Source organism: Ambystoma mexicanum, chromosome 3q (genome assembly GCF_040938575.1).
Source record: "Ambystoma mexicanum isolate Mex_15411 chromosome 3q, UKY_AmexF1_1, whole genome shotgun sequence".
NCBI classification, from domain to species: domain Eukaryota; kingdom Metazoa; phylum Chordata; class Amphibia; order Caudata; family Ambystomatidae; genus Ambystoma; species Ambystoma mexicanum.
Genome location: NC_090926.1, coordinates 35,368,295 through 35,389,582, shown reverse-complemented (window position 1 = coordinate 35,389,582; position 21,288 = coordinate 35,368,295). Strand labels below are relative to the sequence as shown.

The 21,288-nt window shown below is 46.1% G+C and overlaps 1 protein-coding gene across 1 annotated transcript in view; it reads right to left on the bottom strand.

The window, feature by feature from the left end:
- CSF2RB (colony stimulating factor 2 receptor subunit beta) overlaps positions 1 to 21,288 on the bottom strand; it is a 292,848-nt gene that overhangs the window by 106,255 nt on the left and 165,305 nt on the right. Inside the window, exons 4-7 of the mRNA XM_069653006.1 lie at positions 18,323 to 18,504; positions 16,499 to 16,659; positions 15,961 to 16,132; positions 2,745 to 2,877 (exon numbers count right to left, since the gene is read on the bottom strand). Of these exons, the coding sequence (XP_069509107.1) occupies positions 2,745 to 2,877; positions 15,961 to 16,132; positions 16,499 to 16,659; positions 18,323 to 18,504 (648 nt within the window). The remainder of the gene's footprint in view (positions 1 to 2,744; positions 2,878 to 15,960; positions 16,133 to 16,498; positions 16,660 to 18,322; positions 18,505 to 21,288) is intronic.

The window sequence follows — 21,288 nt, the reverse complement described above, 5'->3', positions numbered from 1 at the left end:
CTTAATCCAACTCAAACAAAGCTCTCAAGTTGTCCCCTTTCAGGGTTGACCATTTCTGTAGACCCTGGCCTTTCAGGTTATGCCATTTGGTATCCTTATTTTTACCACAGTAAATGTGAGAATACAAGTTCCAGAATGCAAAGTGATAGGAGCATAAACATTAGGTTTGGCTGAAGAGCTCACAGCTGACATGGCACTATTTCAGACTTCAGTGGTCTGTCCTCTGGATGATATATGTGTAGGTTACAGGATCTTAGTTATGTTAATGTGTAAAGATTTGTAGAGTGCAAGTGGGCCTTCCCCCCCCCCCCCCCCCCCCCGATGTTGGAACGTCAATGGAGCCATCAAGGTCTCACAGGAAAGGATGGTTACAAAGAGCACTACACAATAAAGGGATAATGCCTACATTTAAACATATGCTCATAAATGTGAGATTTCCTTTTAGGGAAAGGGGTGTGGAGTTCCACTGTGGTAAGGCCACACAGCTGAAAGATCTATCACCCACGTTATGTTATGCTACTGGGATTTAAACCATGCACCCCTGCCATTTGTACGGTCTCCAGGCACTCTGGTTGATCCGTAAGAGGGGGGTCCCACCCTAGGTTTCTTAAAGCTAGGTGTCATCTGTCAAAGTGACATGGAGAACCCAGCATCCCGAGGTGAGGGGGCATAGAGTGGTACTTTATCTGGTACAAAACCAGAGCCACATCCAAACAGCTGTGGACTACAGCAGGTGAGAAGTTTGTTCTGAAGATCAGATCTCCCTCACGTCTTGCTAGTCAGTCAAACATTCACTGCTGTGTTGACCTCCGGTCTCAGGAATGATCTGCCCAAAACAAGCACATTCGTAGTGAAAAAAAGTATTTGCTGGGCACTGGGAGAGTTCTGTTATGGCGGCTGTCGGTCCTTAGTGGCCGGGGTCACTCTATCCTTCCTCAACCTCTGGCTCCTACGGCTCGATGCCTGCCCTGCTCTACCGCACTCTCTTATGAAGAAAGTAGGACTTCCTGAACTCGCACCAGAACATCCGAAACACCTCTGAACTTGACTGCGATTTATTGCTTGAATAAACGAAACACTCCTCTCCTTGCACCTTGTTTTAATGCCACATAATGAAGGCAGCTAATCACTCCTTTTGTGTTTCATGTCCCTGCTTTAGCGTTTAGTTAAATTTCCAAAGCAAATATGTCTGACTTTGTAAATGTATAGCTAAGAATACTGCCCCAGCATTAATCAGACCTACATGTTTCAGTTGTTATTCCCATGGATAAAAAAGGGGGTGTTGGTGGTACATGTCCTGAGTGCAATGGGAATGTTTTGATGGAAGAACAAAGAGACAGTCGATGGCGTACCAACCAGTTGAAGTCTGATTTCGAGGAGTGCACGCATTGGAGGGGCAGTGGGTAAAAGGGATCCCTGCTGGCAATACCAACAAACAGCCTGGGGTGGGGGCGGGGGGCATAGTCCCCGCTGGCAATACCAACACACAGCCTGGGGTGGTGGTGGGGGCATAATCCCTGCTGGCAATACCAACACACAGCCGGGGGAGAGCATAATCCCTGCTGGCGATACCAAAACACAGCCACTGGGGGAGTGGAGGGCAGCATAATCCCTGCTGGCAACACCAACACACAGCCAGATGGGAGAGTATAATCTCTTGCTGGTGACATCAGCATACAACTGGGAGGGCATAATCCCTTCTGGTGATATTGATACACAGTTGGGATGGCATAATCCCTGTTGGTGATAATGACACAACTGCGAAACCATAATCCTTGCTGGTGATATCGACACACAGCTGGGAGGGCGTAATCCTCGCTGGTGATATCGACACAGAGCTGGGATTGCATAATCCCTGCGGGTGATATCGACACAGAGCTGGGAGGGGGTAATCCCTGCTGGAGATATTGACACACAGGAGGGAGAGCATAATCCCTGTTGGCGATATCGGGACAGCTGGGAGAGCACAATCCCTGCTGACAATATTAACACAGCTGGGGGGGGTGCTTGATCGCTGCTGGCAATACCAACACACAGCCGGGGGAGAGCATAATCCCTGCTGACAATACCATCACACAGCCAGGGCGGGGGGATCATAATCCCTGCCGGCAATACCAACACACAGCGGAGGCGAGAGCATAATCACTGCTGGTGATATGAGCATACAATTTGGAGGGTGTAATCCCTGCTGGTGATAACGACACAACTGCAAAGCCATAATACTTGCTGGTGATATCGACACACAGCTGGGAGGGCATAATCCCTGCTGGCAATATCCACACACAACTGGGAGGGCGTAATCCCTGCTGGTGATATCGAGACAGCTGGGAGGCCATAATCCTTGGTGGTGATAGCGACACACAGTTGGGTGAGCACAATCCCTGCTGACGCTATTGACACAGCTGAGGGGTGGGGGGCTAAATCCCTGCTGGCAATATCAGCACACATATGTGAGAGTGTAATCCCTGCTGGCGATATTGACACAGCTGGGTGAGTATACAGAGGCATGTCAATCCAGCCAGAGCTCCCTCCCCTCTACTCCTCTGCAGCATGCTTCACTGCTGTTCAGGAGAAGTATGCCGTCCCGAGCCCCACGCAGAGAGGAAGCCCACTGAATTCCAAGAAATCTGTGAGATCAAATTTGAGAGGTTGCTGATAGAATACATCCTAGAAATGTCTAAACACACATCAAAGCTGCGTTTTGTGGGAAATTAAAACCTAGCAAATGCAGTTCTCTTACTTACATCTTTGAGATTTCTTGATAATACAAGACAAACGAGACAGACTGCGTCACCTCAGCCCTCACTTCCCAGGAGCAGCTCATCCTGCTGATGCCATCGAAGGAGCACTTAAGGTTCTTGGGGGCAGCCGCTACGCCTAGAAGTTAATGACAGAGTTTTAGGGCTGGCAGGCTGTGCATCCCTATGTTAATCCCTTGGGCTCATCCACTTCCATAGGCAGCGAGCGCGCTCTGTATTCTGATTCGCAACCCTTGTCTTTAGGAGGACTGCGCTTTTCGTCTTCTGTTGGGGAAGACATTTGTGTGACAGACACTCTGCTTTCTTAATAGTCTAGCGCATGCACTGTGGAGATTACACTATGGTGTCAACACACATGTACAAGTTGGAGGGTGGATAAGAATGTACATGGTTTTACAGTTCTCTCGTGACCACATGACATGGGCCACACATTCTTCGGGTTGGGGATCCAGAGCAATCATGGGTAGAGCCAAATCAAAGATCCTACCGTGATGGGGCCGGAACAAAAACATACCTGATAGAAACACTCATACCTGACATCACACTTTTGGCAGATAGGGTGCAGTGAGATAAAAAGGTTTTCCAAGGATCACACATTACATTTTAAGAGAGTTATCCTGGATTAGAGACCAGTCTGCACTTTAGACACTTCACCATCTAGCTTCTCAGCTCAAGTTGGTTCAACTATGAGTAGTATGTAAGTTAAAACAATATCCTGCTTTATAGAGATGACTAGAAAATTACACACAACACATTATAAACCAACTGAACAAATATATAAATACTTGTAGAAACATGTTAAGTAAAAACTATCATTGAAATTTTATTTTGTATTTTATAAATAGAAAACTACAAGTACCAGAATGAAAAGTAATTTCAGCCTATAAAAATAGCATCTGGGTGCACTCTGTGACGTGTGTTCCAGGGCTTCCTGGGGCATTGTGAAAGGAAGGACCTGTGTGGGGAGGAACCTGGCGAGCAGACAACAGGAAAAATAAACAATCTTCTTCTCTGAACTACTGTCTGTTATTGGTGCCAGAAGAGCTGCTTACTTCCAAAAGTTAAAGTATCTACAGGCATGCAAACAATTTCTTTCTAATCCTTCATGTTTTGGGGGCTTGCCCAACACCTAAGCGCTCACTGCTTCCCAACGAATCCCCTGCCGCAGACCCCTCTTCTCATTTTGTGCCAGACCTTATTGAGAGCGCGAGTGCCAGTGATTGACCCATGGATGAGTTTCTTAAACATGTGCAGTGATTGAGGGGAGGGAAACTCAACAGCACATTGCCTCTGTGCTGAAATTGCCACGATGCCGCCTCCTGAGTGAGTGGATTCCTTGTAAAAAGAAGCTTCAGTGTGTGAAGGCGATTGGGATTCGATTCCAGCAGCACAATCATTTTCTGGCTTTCAGGGTCTATTCAGTTCAAATGATTTACTTTCTGGGTTTCTTCAATTTCTGAAATCCCAGAAGTCCCATATCACACCAACTCAGAAGCTCCAATTGACTGGAGCAGTCCTGGCTACACTGGTTGGGAAGGCTTATTCCCCACGAGGAAAGAGTCAATAGTGTCAGGCAAATGATAGAGCTCTTCCAGACCCACACCAGTCTACAAGTGGCTTCCTTGTTCTGCCTTTTAGGCCTCATGGCTTCCTCCATTTTTTTGTTTCCAGAGGCCAGACTGTAAATGTGATCCCTGCAGTGGTGGTTGAGAAATCAATGGTCCTAATACTTCAATGCCACAAAGTGCATTCTCAAAGTGGTGAGGTCAGAAACCAGCAACCTCTCTTGGTGGGCCAGCAGGGAGAACATGATGACGGGTGAACTCTTTTGGCCTCCGTGGCCCCAAGCCCAGGTGGTCATGGATGGGTCCTTAAAGGGTTGGGGCACTCACTGCATGGGTCTGCAGGTGAGCGACCTCTGGTCACCAATGGAATGCTGGTGGCATATCAACAGGCCGGAGTTCGGGCGATCAGGTTGGCCCTTATGGCCTTTGCCCCCCCAAATGAAATCACATCCTCATTCTGACAGACTACACAGTGGCCCTGCACTACCTCAACAAGCAGGGGTGTGTTCGGTCTCTGCCCCTTTGAGGGGAGGCGCTGCAACTATGGTTCTGGTTACTTCAAACCCGGATCTCTGCTTCAGTTGTTCACCTAGCAGGAATGGAGAGTAGGCTGGCAGACACTCTTGGCAGGCAGAGCACAGTCTTACGTGAGTGGAAAGTGTGCCAGGAAGTTCTCAAGGAGATCTATGCTCAGTGAGGTACCCCAACAGTAGATCTGTTTGCCACAAGGTCCAACGTGAAAGGCAGACAGTTTTGCTTGAAGGAATTCCCAGCAAAGGGTGCACTGGAGACACGTTCCTGGTGGAGTCTTCAACCTCCACTATTACTTCCCGCCGATACCTGTCATCCCGTGGGTTCTCAGAAGGTTGAGAAGATTTAGAGCGACCATGATTTTGATCACCCCGGAATGGGCAAGGAGAACATGGTATTCAGAACTCCTTGACTTGACCATCTGTCCACCTCTCTGGTGGCCTTGACAGCTGGACCTCCTATCCCAGTTGGAAGGTTGGGTGCTCCACCCGATCCCGGAGTCTCTCAATCTTCATGGGTGGCTCTTGAGAGGATGCGGTATGATGACTGGGACCTATAAAAAGAGGTACTTGAGGTCCTACTGGCTGTATGCAGACCTTCTATGAGATCTTTGTGCGTGTGCAGATGGATAAGATTTGAGGCGTGGTGTAGGGAATGCAGGATAGACCCTATCGCTTGTCCCACCACTAGAGTGATGGAGCTCCTTCTGTCACTGGCCTCTTCAGGCCTTCAGCTAGGTACAGTCCATGAGCACTTGGCAGCTTTGTCTGTGTTTAAGAGGTCTCCGGATCAAGGATCCTTCTTCACGATGCCACTAATGACCCATTTCCTGAAAGACCTTGTAAATAGGTTTCCGCCTACTCAATTTTTGGTTCTAGACTAGGACTTAAACATAAACTTGGTTTTGACATTCTTAATGCTGCCTCCATTTGGGCCCATGCATTCATGTCCTATTAGGCTACTTACCCAGAAAACAGCTTGCATGGTGGCTATCACGTCAGCAAGACGTATAAGTGAGCTGCAAGCCCTATCTTGCAAGCCACCTTTCCCGTGTTTCTTCAAGGAGAAAGCTTCACTAAGTTTCTGCCTAAAGTGGTTTCTGAATTTCACGTGTTCCAGAGCATTGATTTGCCAGTGTTTCATCCTTCACTGCATCCTTCTAAGGATGAGGAGAAAAGTACGGATGTACTCTACTCTAAGAGGGCGCTTAGCTTTTATGTGTCTAGCACAGTGGAATTTAGGCGTGATGACTAACTTTGTGGCCTTGTGGCTTTGTCCAGGAAGGATCTGACTGAGTTCAAGCAGACAATCTCTTAGTGGATAACCCATGTTATCAGGGAGCAGGTAAAGATCTGCCACCAGGGCATATTCCACCAGAGGTTTGGCAGCATCATCCGCATTGCAAAGGGCTGTGCCTCTAAAGGAAGTATGTCGAGCAGCGATGTGGTTGTTGCTTCACATGTACACCAAGCTTTATTGCTTGGATTTGGCACATGGTTCGGATGCTCAATTCAGCAGAGTGGTGTTGAGGAGCTTCCTTGTCTTGTGGCTTTCTTCCTGCCTCTGCACTCTGTACTGCTTTGGGAGTCTGATGAGGAATCTGTGGGAGAATGCAACCCATTGAAGGAGAAATTACTTACCAGTAATGTTCTTTCTATGGATTATTTTCCAGCAGATTCCTCATCACCCTCCCATCTAACCGGCTATGAAAGTGGTCTGCTGTCTATATCTGGTTGTCCTCTTCTAATGGGATGAGGTTATGGTGATTAGAGGTTAGGCACAGTTTGATGCCTTTAAAAAAAATTGTAATTATTAGTACTATCTGTGAATTCTAGTGCAGTTCTGTTCCTCCTAAAAAAAAATTAAAAAAAAGATTTTTGGCTGTTTTCAAGCTGAATCCTATGGATTCTTCCTGCATGGCTGCACAGAGGTACGGGGGGCTACTGATATAGTATATCTGCGGCTGACGTCACGTCCAGAGACAACAATTGGCACGGTCGAGTCAAGAGGAGACGACGGTTGATATCGAGTTTACGCCCCCTATCAAAAATGTTTCTGAGCAGCTGACGCTGGAAAGATATCTGTCTGTTGAGGAATCTGCAGGAGAAGAATCCATTGAAAGAACATTTCTGGTAAGTAATTTCTCCTTCTGCTTAAATCCCTAATCCCAAGCAGTCAGAGGTGAAAGGTTCTGTGTTCCTTGCATCACTCCCCTAAGCCCACCTTGACTAGCCCTGACAAACTCTGCATCCCTTTGTATAACGCCAACACCAGTGGCATAGCCAGGGGGTGGACGGGCAGGGGGTTAGGTTGCCCCCCCCCCTCTGGCTCCTCCCTGGAGCCCTATGCACCCCTAAATCCGGCTTCATGGCTGGCACTGAGTCAGAACGTGCACTGGCTGAACGCCAGCCCTGATTGAAAAAAAACTCTGTAAGTAAAATACAGATGACTGCAGCGCTCCACTGAGAGGGTTTTTTCTTTTTTACTTCATCAGGGGTGGCGGGCACAGCAGCAGGGCTGCCCGCCAGCCCAGATGATATTCAAGTAATCCCTGTGAGTGCAGTGTGCCACTCACACAGTTGCCGTAACAACCACGCTGTTGTCGCTACACACGGCACTGTCGTGTCCTGGAAGGCCTGGGTACTCCTGCTCCATGCACCTGCATTCGCCATGTGTACTGCCTGGCCGTGTGTGATGCCCCCATCCTGAAGAAAAGGTTAAGTCCTAGCTGTATGTATGCATTATGTATATGTATACGTGTATATATATTATGGATGAATGTATGTATGTATGTATAATGTGTTTGGATGTAATGCATTGTGTGTGTGTGCGCATGCCATGAATGACTGAGTGACTCTAGCTGTGCAGGTAAATATGCATGCAAGTGCATGTTGGATCAGAGTGTGTGTGTGTGTGTGTGTGTGTGCATGTGCATGTGTTGGAATCATCTCTGCACGGGATTTACAGTGACAAACCATACAGTGTGTCTGGTGCGTCACGTTGAATCCCTTGCAGAGACTGCTGACATAGATAGGCTGTGGCAGCAGATTCATGCATGTTATTTACTGTGACCATTACTAGCATGGGTAGGTTGTGGAAACCTACCTGTGCCCGTTTTGGTCACTGAGTAAATGACATTCATGATGCTCCTGCCAGAACCTATCTATGCCAGTAAGGGACACTTTAAATGACATGCATGAGTCGCTTCAGCCTTCTTGCAAGTGATGTAAAGTAACCATTACTGGCATAGATAGGTTGTGGCACCAGCTTCATGCATGTGATTTGAATTGACAATTACTGACATAGATAGGTTGTCCCATCTATGCCAGTAATGTTCACTTTAAATCATATGTGTGGAGTGCTGCAGCCTTCATGCATGTGGGGATTAAAGTGATAATTAGTGGCATAGATAGTTTGTGGCCTGGGGCAGCTCATCTATTACAGGTGTGGGGGCGCCGACTGACCAGAACTCTTGGCCATTATGGAGGAGCCACACCAGCCCTGGGATGCACCCTCAGCCGCTTGATGCAGTTGAGGGAGCGTCCTGGGCAGGCTTGGGCTGTCAAAAGGAAATGTGGTTTGCCTTTGTCAGTTTGTACCACAGCTGCTCATGACCAATGGGCCATGCAAGACCAGGGGTGTTTTGCTTCCGCAGCCTTAAATGGCCCTTTGGGAATGTAGGTTGGGGTACTGCACATTTGCATGTGCGAGGGGATGCTGTGCATCTGTGTCTCCCCACACATGCAAATTAAGCTGAGTACCGCATTATCAGTGCTAAGGCTCCTGCATGCATGTGCAGGAACCAGGAAGCATGCTTCCTGGGTCCTGTTTGTGCTGCGCTGGAGCTGAAGTAAGTGGCGAGGTCCATGAGTATCAGGGCTGAATGCAGGTAAGATTTTATTTTTTCATGTATTATGTGCGTGAAAGAGTGAGAGTATGACCTATGGGTGCACGTGTGAATGTTGTGTGTGAATGAGTTTTGTGAATGTGTATGTGCGTGTGTGCTTGTGCTGGGCCAGGGAGTTGGTGTCCCGGTGGGGAATGTTAACACATTTTTACCCTGCATCTATCTGAGATACTCAGTAAAAAATTGTCATCCTTTTCTTTTTCAATCGGCAGTAAAGAAATGAAAGGATGTTATGTTATTACGTGGCTAGACTGGCATTTTGGAGCAGGCATTCTAACCATTTGTTACTGTGGCAGGACATTTTTGTTCTTGCAATCTGATAATACAAGCATGTGGCTACACAGGTATTTTGGGGTAGCCTGTCTGGTCCTTTCTTACAGTGGGATGACATTTTTTGTACTGGATCTATGATAATGCAAGCATTCTATGTGTTATTACTTGGCTAGATTGACATTTTGGTGCAGCCAGTGTAGCTAATTCTTACCGTTGCACAGCATTTTATTCTGGCCACCTATGATAAAATAAGCAGGTTAAGTGTTATTGTTGTGTTGTATTGTAGTCATTTATATAGAGCCTTTTCCCATTACTAAGTCTCAACGTGCTTGTGGTGGGAATGCCCTCTGGGATCACAGTCCAGAGCATGGGACATTTTCATAAAGGCTTAGAATGTTTGGTTGCATTTTGGACAAGATAAGGAATTTGGTGGGCTGGCCGGGCTTCAGTAAGCAGGCCAAGAGATCAGGCATGTGGGCGTGTGCTAAGGGACGTCAGGAGAGCGGGTGGGTGCAAGGCACTCTTTTTGTGTCCAGCTGGACCGAATTTTGTCAAAAGTCGTTGCTGTAATCTAACAGCAGAGGTGTTGAGGCTTAATTATGTGGCTAGACTGGCATTTTGGTGCAGACAGTCTAGCTATTTCTTACTGTGGCATGACATTTATTTTACTGTGCATCAAGAATAAAGCAAAAACGATAAGTGTTAATATGTGTCTAGAATGGAACACATTTTGCAGCCAGTTTGGCAAGATTTTCCTACTGTAACATGGTATTTTTTTAAAGACAAAGTCAACAGGAGTATGTTCTTTTGTTGGGATACTGCCTTGCATTGGCAGAGCTAGTGTGGACATGTTTACTTATAGTATAATTACTGGCATTATGCAAAGCAAACATGGGTATGTTCTTATATAGGAATTCTGGCAAATATTGGTGCATTCAGTATGGACATGTATGGGCACAGCCAGTGTGAAAGTGTTTTTATACTGGCATATATCGTGGGCATTGTGAAATGCTACTGTGCACTGTTGGTGGCTTGCATCTCTTTCAGTTTTGGATTGGAGATACCCACCAAAACCAATGACACTCTGTTTGGCTTTTTGCCCAGTTTTTCCACTTAAAGTGTGCTGTCTAACACAGCATTTAAACCATTATTATACCCACCTCTCTAAACCCCTTTGATTGGTACCAGCTCCCTCGTTATACCTGCAGCTATAGACTTTGCCAGTAATTCTCACTTCAAATCACATGCATGAAGTTTCTGCCACAACCTAACTATGCCAGTAAAAGTCACTTTAAATCACATGCATGAAGTTTCTTCCACAACCTAACTATGCCAGTAATAGTCACTTTAAATCACATGCATGAAGTTTCTGCCACAACCTATTTTACTATGGATGTACTATGGATGTCCCAGCTGATTTCCCTGTGAAGCGACGGTAAGCGCACTAAAACTGCGCATGCAAATTCGGAAATAGCGCTCCCAGCCACGTGCGCTGGAATTGCCTCTATCTGACTCCATATTTGCCCTCTGTGCCTTATTGCACCTTGCCACCCTGTCCCAGGCCCAGTTGCCCTGCCCTGGGGTCCTTTGTGCTTGTGGATGCCATTGTGGTGCACGAGGAAGGAAGCACCTTACAAGATGGCCGCCCGCCGAGATTCACTGCCTTCTTCATCCTAACCCCAGCCTCAGGCCTCCCTACACGGCTCTCATTGGCTTTCTGGCCGATTTTCACCAGCCTATCCAGTGAGCCGACAGGCAAAAGCCGGCCCACGTCTGCAAGGCCCAAGGAGACAAGGCCAGCACCTGTCCTCAGCGTGTCACCAGCCGTCTGCCTCTGCATGAACCCCTGCACCTTGGTATTAAGGTAACATTACAGCCCTGGTGGCTATCGGACCATTGTCTGCTTTGTTTGAACACCTGTCCCTGAACTACTCCTCTTGCCCACGTGTACACGCCACCTACCGACTCATAGTGCTATCCTACTTTCACTAGCCTGCTGTGTCACAGGTGAACGCTCGAACTATATTTGCTTCTTAACCATGCTCAGCGACCTGTACTCCCATCTCCCATCACTCTCGTCTTCACCTCCTCCCACAGCCACGTATTCACCTTGATGTGTTTTCATTACTGCTGCACTGTATGTGTTATCTTTATTGCTGCACTGTACTATGCCACAATCATGCGCATGTGTTCTATGATACACTTGCTTCTTTGGTGAAACCCCTCATATGTGTGTCATTTGAACTGCTGCCCATTGGTTGTCTATACTTCGTGGCACCACATAGGTATTGACCTTACTCCATACCTGGTAACTTACCCTGCTGCCCTACTTGCATTACCTTATCAGGGCTGTCTAAACGGCTAATTAGCTAACTGTTACCCTGCCTACATGCCTCACTTGTATTAACATATTTCGTCCACCACCGCTGCCCACTTGCAATCTGGCCTAGATGCTCAAATGCCATACTTGTACGGTACAATCTGTGTTGCATAAACTGCCAATTGTGAATAGATATCTCATCCAGTTGCCTATTGCCACTGCCACACTCGCGCTGCTTGGCGGTGAGCTGGCCCAGGTGCCTCACCTGCATTGACCTACTCTGTTTATTCTTGCTGCCCAATTGTGTTCTGGCCCAGGTGCCTTACCTGCACTGACCTACTTTGCTTATTCTTGCTGCCCAATTGTGTTCTGGCCCAGGTGCCTTACCTGCATTGACCTACTTTGCTTATTCTTGCTGCCCAATTGTGTTTTGGCCCAGGCGCCTAGTTGCCTCACAAGTACTGCCTTATTCGTGTTGACCAACTGGTACCCAGAATAGGTGCCTCTATTAGCACCGCCATATCCCTGCCGCATAACTGAGTAAGATGTTAATTTTAACTATTCTGTTTTTCACTATGGCTGCCACATTACATACTGGTACTAGAAGCCTAGCGTGCTTCACTGAGCTCCCTCTAGCACCCATACTAGATCCTAGCCCGCTCAAACTGACAAATACAGCTTTACACTATGCTACGCCCTCACAACCCGCATTCCATATTGCCCCAGGGACAGCATCCTTTGCTTCCCGACCTTGTGCCACGTCTAATAGAAACCTTAGACTCCGCGCCAGATTAACAAAATTACACGAACCACTTAGAAGATCCCTACCTCCCACCAACCTGAAGACTAACCTTCATCATACTTTGAAACCTATTCATTCTAATTTATCACCTTCACATTCTATCGCCAATACTAATGCCCACCAAACCAATAATCATAAACTGAAATCAAGCGATAATATCACAGCTAAACCTGTCCAGGTCAAAACTGTTACTGAGGCCCCCTCCCTTAAAGGAGCACTTCTCAACGCAAGATCGCTTGTCGCCCATGCCCTTGACATTGCTGATCTAATCACAGAAGGCAATCTTGATTTCCTTGCGATTACCGGGACATGGCTACATAACGCAGCAGGACCATCGCTTATGCTAGCCATTCCAGATGGCTACACAATAGCCAGACAAGAAAGAGATGGTGCACGAGGAGGCGGTATCGCTATCATCTCCAGAATGTGCCTATCCCTCAGACTAGCCCCTACCCAATTGTCACAATCCTGTGAAATTCTATCTGCTAAATTCCAGATAAATAATTCTCAATCACTCACCATCCATCTAATATACAGAGCGCCGGGTCCTCTTGGCACTTTCGAGGGGGGCCTGCATAATATACTTTCTAATAACCTCAAACCAACCTCTCAATTACTCCTATTAGGGGATCTCAACATAGGCTTTAATGACCTGATGGACAAAAATGCTACAGACATAGCTAACTCAATCAAGGCATTAGGCTTGGCTCAAAAAGTCAATAAACCCACCCATTTGAAGGGGAGAACATTGGATTGGATAGCGGATTATAACTGTGCAGTTACTATCTCATCCATCACTCCTCTTTCCTGGACAGACCACTCACTGGTGTCCTTTCACTTATCTACGACCAGACCCACTCCCACTGCCCCTCTACTAGCGCCACCATGTCTTACAAGAAATAAAAAGAGTATTACAGTTGATAAAGTAATCCCTGCGATCCTTCCCACTCTAAATGCTTTACCAGAAAATCTAGATCCTAGCATCCTAGTCCATGAATTCAACAATATCATGCTCGCTACATTGGACAAAATTGCCCCTTTTAAACTTAGATCTAGCAAACCCAAAGCCCACTTAAATAAATGGTTCACGACACAACTTAGAGACCTACGCCTTTTGAAAAGAAAAAGCGAAACCAACTGGAGACTCTGCCCCTCCACCGATAATAAAGCCAAATTAACCTTGCTCTCTTCACACTATAAGAATGAAGTCTGCCTGGCTAAACATAATTCTTATGACGAGCGCATCGCCAAATCCAACTCTAGCATGAAGGAACTCTTCTGTATACTAAAAGAATTAGAGTCACCTACAGCCACACCCGATATCTGTACTAAGGATAAATCCTGGTGTACAGACATCCAACAGGCATTATCAAACAAAATTAACATGCTCCAAAACAAAATCCAGCACAAAAAAGAAATCCTGAATCTACAGCATTCACCTAAAAACCCTCTGCCTAGCGACCCACCGAAGGCACGCGATAATATCTTCCATTTCACCAAAATGTCTACTCTGGAAGTAGAAAAAATCATCCTCTCATTGAAGCCTTCTAATTGTAAAGCCGACATCTGCCCTGCGCAACTAATAAAAGATGCTGCCAGGGAACTATCTCCGTTCATTGCTAAATTGATTAATGCCTCCTTTACTTCAGGCTCCATCCCTGCCAACCTAAAACAGTCATGGGTGCTCCCTCTCCTAAAACAACAGACATTAGATCCCCTCATCCCCACCAACTACCGCCCCATTACCACTGTACCATTTTTACTCAAAATATTGGACAAAGCTGCCTATAACCAAATTCAGAAACACCTAGAACGGCACAAACTCCTAGGAGACAGACAATCTGGTTTCCGCCCTCTATACGGAACAGAAACTGCCCTTATCGATTTAAAATCCCAAATTGATGAACTGAGAGACAAAGGGAAATCAGTACATTTGCTCCTACTTGATCTCTCAGCTGCATTTGATCTTGTGGACCATAAGATCCTCTGTAGACACCTAGATTCTGCTGCTCACTTCTCCCCCGAGGCTATCAGATGGATTGAATCATTCCTGAGCGAGAGAACCATGAGAGTTTTCTCTCCTTCGGCAGCTGCAGACCCTACCCCTATCCTGTGTGGTGTTCCTCAGGGTTCTTGCGTCTCTCCAACTCTATACAACATCTTCACCAAGCCCCTGTTCAATGATTTGGACCATCTGGGTATCCTCTACACCAATTATGCAGATGATACATGCTTTCTGGGGATCATATCAAGGACACAGAGTTGGTGAACAGGGTATATCTTATCATCTAGGCATGGATGCCCACTCATGGCCTATGCCTGAACGATGATAAGACCGAGTTGATAATCATGGGAGCACATGCCAACATAAAAAAACTAGTTCAGGAATTTTCCTCATTCAACATCGATGGAAATACCATCAAAGTCTCCAAGGAAGTAAAAACCCTTGGATTCTACGTGGACTCCACCCTGTCCTTTGATAAACAGGTAAAATCCCTGGCCTCCACCACAGCCTACACCTGCAAGCTGATCAGAGCTGCAAGCCATTCCTCTCTAATAACAGCTGCTTGATCCTGGCCAGAGCCTTAATACTATCCAGAACTGACTACTGTAATGCCCTATACAGTGGGGCTAATAAAAATACCATCAAGCGGCTCCAAACATTACAAAATAATGCCTTGAGAGCAGCACTTGGCATAAACATAAGAACCCATATATCCTCCATTAGACGCCAGCATAAATGGCTGTCTACTGGTAACAAAATACAGCTTAAGACGCTATCACTGACTCACAAAGCTCTAAATAACGCTGCCCCTAGCTACCTCACAGATAAACTTCATAGAAGAACCTCTCTCAGACCTACTAGAGCTGGCAATGCCAATTGCTTGGCCATACCTAGATACAGACTCACCACTATTGGTGGTAATAGCTTCCCAGTGAAGGCTGCTAAATCTTGGAACCTACTGCCACCAGATCTAAGAGTAGACCAACCTTTCCCACTTTTCCGAAAAAATGTCATCAAATACCTCATCTCCACCGATCCCTAGTCTCCTACCTTTAGGTCTATTTCGTACCTTGATCAATTGAGTCTCACTCGCCTTTATATTCTCATTTAAACTTTGTGCCTCTCTGTAACCTGTAGATTTGTACATTGCATATTTTTGTAACCACATAAGTCTTTATTGTATATCGTGTATATTTTATAACTACGGATACTATGTAAGCCTTTATTGTATATATTGTATCTCTTGTAACTATGTAAGCTTTGCATTTTCTTACTGCTCCCTGTTACTTACGGGTCTGGTGCGCAATAAAAGTGAATAAACAAACAAACAAACAAAACTATGCCAGTAATAGTCACTTTAAATTACGTGGATGAAGTTCTTCATGCATGTGATTTTCTGGGACTATCGCTGGCATAGATAGGTTGTTGCTGCATCCTAATGAAAATAATAGAAAGTGCTCATATGAAGTGTACTGTTGTTGGCATGTCATTTCACATTTCATCCCATTTTTCTTCAAAACTGTCCTGAAAAATGAATGAGTTCAGACATTATTTGTTTTAGAAAATCGAGAGAAAACCCATATAACCCTTCTTAATTAGTTAGGGCTCCCTCCCTACCTCGGTCGCTTGTGCTAATTTGAGGAAACATGTGGGCCCCTTCACTGAAAATATCATCCCCCATGAGCCGTTTAGAATCTTGGTGCCCCTTCAGGAGCTATCTGCCCCCTTCCCCTGCCCCAAATGCTGCCCTGGCCACTGTTCAGCACCTGAGCATGCACCTTGCTGATTTGTGACTTACCTTCTGGCACTTTCCATGAGAGCAGAGCGCTCCATTCACTCCAGGTGCCACTGATGCTGGCCCCTGCTCGTGGGCGGCTGCGGATCCTTGCCACATACGTGTTACCCGGCACCACCTGCCAGCTCGCTATGGTGCAGCTGCTGCCACTGGGGACTAGCCGTGAGCTGGCATCCTGCGGGGGCAAGAGGAAGAGTCAGAGAGGGTGAATCGGCAGAGAGCCTCGGAAGGGCCCGGGATTCTGGGCAAGAGGAAGTTGTGTCTAAATATTGACTCTCACAAGCTGCTAGTGCTGTGGGCTTCTAGTAATATAGCTGAGTATGTTAGTGGTGATGCCAGACTTTACCCCGACGATGGGACTGACTCTGCCCCAGCCATGATGGCTTGCAGGAGAAGTCTGGAACTATTATTACTATTAAAATATTACAATTTCTGAAAGCTCACTCCACCCCCTGGATTTTAATTTCACTCAGAGCAAGCCCCTCAGGTCCCGCGACAATTTCCCATCCTACCTCCCAGTGTTCCCAGTCCCTCTTCCTACCTCCCAGTGTTCCCAGTCCCTCTTGTGTTGGACTTCATGCTCCAAGTCCTGGGAAGTCAGCCGGCCCGTCATCCCGTCGTAAAGCGTCTGCCAGGACAGCAGGAAGTCGCTGGAAGTGCTAGAGAGGCCAACCTTCAGATTCTGGGGAGGGAGAGGACGGACTGCAAATGTAACGAAATCATCAGAGAGGAAGGAAATGAAAAGAAAGGAAAGGAAAGGAAAGGAAAGGAAAGGAAAGGAAAGGAAAGGAAAGGAAAGGAAAGGAAAGGAAAGGAAAGGAAAGGAAAGGAAAGGAAAGGAAAGGAAAGGAAAGGAAAGGAAAGGAGGGATGAGATCGTGTATTCAGCTTGAGAAAGGCAGGCTGACGCAGATATTCATGGAAACGCAGAGGGAGAGCTGGACAAGTACACCTAGCCAGGGTCAAGGTGTGAAATGCACAAAGGCAAATAAAGAGAAAGTGTGACAGAGAGGTGGATACAGCAACATTCCCCAAGGACAGGCACAGCAGGAAGCCAAGTGATGGGTACAGAGAAAGAGGTCTTGAAAACTAGGCACAAGCCATTGTCTGCATTGCATAATAAACCAACACTTCGTTAAATGCAAACAGCCGTAAAGTAACACAAATTCGAAGACTGAAGAATGCAAAATATAATACACAACATAATAAAATATCAAACTGTGACCATCTCTATATAGACACACCACCAAATGTGCTACCACCACCAATGAAAACAACGTATAATGCCAAAAAAGTAATCAAAGACTCAAGTTATTGCTCAAGCCCTGCTTGCGAAGTACACCTGAATCTGCTATTGTATGTCAGCCAAGCACCTATTATTTTTACATGGGCCGGATTGATTCAAATAACGAGTAGATACCACAAAAAAATGTGTTAATATCCCCTAGCTTAAATCCATAAGGGTAAGCCAACTTGATGTCTGGTTGCCTACTCGAGTTTCGGCTGGAGGAGGCCCTTTGATTCCTGTGGCTCAGCCTTCATCAGGGCATAGAGAGTTTTATAACAGATGGCCAAACATCTACACATACAGTTCATATATACGAGCTGAATTGCATTTGTCTATTAATTTAACCAATTTAGTCTCCTGCGGATAGCATTTAAACACCGAAGGCCATTATCGATCCATGAGAGAGTCTCAAATATTCATGCAAACAGTGTAGAAAGGCATAGTTGCTTGCAGGAGACTAAATTGGATAAATGAATAGACAATGCAATTCAGCTTTATAAATATGAACCGTTTGTGAATCCAAGCTAGGAGATGTTAACACATTTGTTTTTGGTATCTACCCATTCTCTGAATGAATCAGGCACATGTACAAATAATATGTGCGGGGCTGACGTACAATTGCAGCTCTAGGTACACTTCACAAGCAGGGCCTGAATAATACGCTGTGACTTTGATTACTTTTGTGGCATTATATGTTGTTTTCGTTGGTGGCTGTAACACATTTGGTGGTGTGTCTATGTGGAGATGGCCACGGTTTGATATTTAATGATGTTGTGTATTATGTTGTGTATTCTTTAGTCTTCTGTTTGCATTTAACGAAGTGTTGTTTTATTATGTGATGCATACTACAACCTTGTGCAGAGTTTCAAGACGTCTTCAATAAATCCTTTTTCTAAATTTTTCAAAATGTTTGGAGCATTAGAAGTAGTTTTTCAAGTCCAATTGGGACCCCGTTGTTTTCTTATTTGCTTCCATGATCCCACTCATGGGTCCCTGTTTCCTAAAAACTATATACGTGGTGGACCTCGCTTGTGTGTTTGGGTACAAAGAAAGTCACAGGTATGGCCATCCCTCTTACTGCTCTCCCAGGGACTGATGTTTCGTCTCACGTCTAGCTCCTGGTCCGGGATGAAAGCATAGTGGTCTATCAGGTGCAATCCAAAATGTGCCTGGCCATTGAACCGCTCAATGCAGGTCAAAGTAACGTGGGATCCGTCCTTTACGCCGAGCCCAGGAGCGTTGCACGTCACATTATCCGCACTAGTGAAAGAAAAGGGTTCATTTTCACTTCTAGGGTGCTATACCTGCTTGCATAGAGCAACAGAAGAACACTTAGGATACAAACATTGCCTTTTCCTGTTTATATTTTAACAACACTGCAGACCAGGCTCCAAGATTTCTCACCTGGGTGGGCCAGGTTTTCAACCGGGGTCCCCAATTTCCATTGAGTGTAGGAGTAGCCGAAACCACAATTCTGGCATTAGGCTACTTTACTTTACTTTACTTTAATGTATTTGTAATGCGCACCACTGGCCCAAAGGCTTAAGGGCACAACAAATAGGACATAAACAGAACAACATATGGGAACGAGACAGAGCAGCAGGGCACAAAAGAACAGCGGAGCAAATGTGGGTTAAGAATGAGGGGCCTAGCTAAACAGGTGTGTCTTAAGTTTCTTCCTAAAGACAGGCGTTGAAGTTTCCTCTCTAAGATTCACAGGTATTGCAGTCCATGCATGAGGGGCCACTGCTCCTTTCTTAGCTTGTGACAGTCTACAGGCTGGAATTTGGCCTGAGTGGTATTGTTCGATCTTAGATTGTGAGAGCTAGATTTTTCTTCCAGGACTTCTTTCAGACATGCTGGTGCTGTACTTTTGAGACATTTATGGGTAATTAACAGGAGTCGGCAAGTGATTCTGGTTTCCATGGGGAGCCAGTGAAGACTCCTCCTTGCCTCAGAGACATGGGGCCTCATTATAACTCAGGCGGTCCGGAAATAACGGTGGCGGTAAACCCACCGCCACCATTGTTTCCGGACTGCCTGATCCCGACTCCTGCAGGCGGGAGGTGATGTTCCCGCCACATCTGACCTGGCGGGTTTAACACCGCCCACCTGCAGGCGGCCGAGGAAACACCGGCAGCATTACGAGATGCTGCCGGTGTTTCCATTATCCCCATTCCCATCGAGTCCCATGGGACTCGATGGGAATGGGGATTAACACCATTCCGCCTCTGTGATTCCCGGAAAACCGGGGTTGTAATGCCCCGGTAATTCTGGGAATCACGAGGCGTAATGGTAATACGAGTCCGGCAGTAACCAGGCGGTTTTACTGCTGCGGTTACCGCCGGACTCTGTTAAGATCCATTATAATTCTGACGGCATTGTTCTGTACAACTTGAAGCCGATTAATCTCAGTTGCAGGCAGCCCAACCAACAAGCTACTGCAGTAGTCAAGTCTGGCTCCCATCAGAGTCCTAGCAAGTATTTCTCGGTCTTCTCTGAAGATGAAAGGCGTGCATGCGCCAGAAGCTTTATGTAATATGAGGCTGAGGAGACTAGGCTGCTCACCTGCACCTTCCTCGAAGTGAACCCCAAGGGTCTTTACTTTGTTTTTTGTTTTGATCTCACCACCATCTATCAGAAAGTGTGCATATTCTTTCTCCATCTTGCGAGTTTTATGTTCTTTCCCCACCAGCATCAACTCCGTTTTGTAGTGTTGAGTGCCAGCCCATTACTACACATCCATCTCTGGATCAGTCCATAGATCCTGTTAGTTGTGCTCTCACCCTCCACAAAGTTACCGGAGAGTGGGACGACACATTGTGTGTCGTTAGCATAGTTTGTAAACTCAATTTTGTTATTTTCCAGAAAATCGAAGAAAGGAATAGTAAAAATAATTTAAAATACTGGCGAGAGGCAGGCCCCTTGTGGCTAGATTTTCCCAGATCCGTGATCTGTTAAAAAATGTCCACCCCGAATCTGAAAATAAATCGATCTGCACCCTTCAATTGGGTTAGTGTATTGGACTGCTTTAAAAGTGCACAAGCCTGTTTTCAAAACTAGGTCTTTAGGACCAGGGGAGATACACTTGCCACAAGACTACTTGAACATCTGATCAGGATGCTTTTGAAATTACTTTTTAAGGTTACACTCTGCAGGAAATATTGAAACAATTCTTTTTAGGTTTAAAAGCTTTGCAACTTTTATACTTTGCCAGCAACATTACAGGAAACGCACCTTGTTTGGGTTATTTTCCAGGTGTTCATGATTCAACTTTTGAGAGGAAACTGTTTATTGGAGGGACGGGGGTTGAACAATGGGGATAGAAACAATGCTCCCACCCCCAGATACTGATGGGATCCCAGAGTAAATCATTTCCATTTCCAGCACTGCCTAAACACACAGCAGTCACATCGTAGTTAACAAACAAGATGCCCAATACACACCATATTATGCTTGCATGCATCCTCTGCTACTAGAAATGCCAACAGTATGAGGTTATCCAATCAGTACTTACCAGTTTGAATCAGGTAAAATTCTGTCCGGGCAGGCTAAGCTTCCACACAAAGATACATTCTATTTAGTTTGGATCCTCACTGGTAAGGACGCAGGAGAAGAAGAGCGGAAAGTGGTCCGTACCCGCCATCCTAGCCTTGACATGTTCAGGTACGGCCTTGCTGGGCCATCTAAGTGAAATGTAGCTTGATTCCATCTGAATATCAAGATAGGCACCCACATCCGCACATATACTCTGCCATTCAGGGACACAAACTGAAACCAACACACAATGGCAAAGCCAACAGTTGGGGTTTTTGAGTAGGAATGTCATAGTCATTTGCCAGGCACTGTCATAAGGGTACCACCTTGCCGTAAAATAGTGTAAGGTCCCGGACATATGTTGGCACTGCCTGGCGAATGCCTCTCTAATAGCTACTGTGACTATGCCAGCACCCTGGCCCTCTCAAGAGGCGATTGGGAGCTCTATCAGCAGGAGACTGGAGGTATAGGGAGAAATCCAGATGCGGCCCTAACCATGAGGGCAGG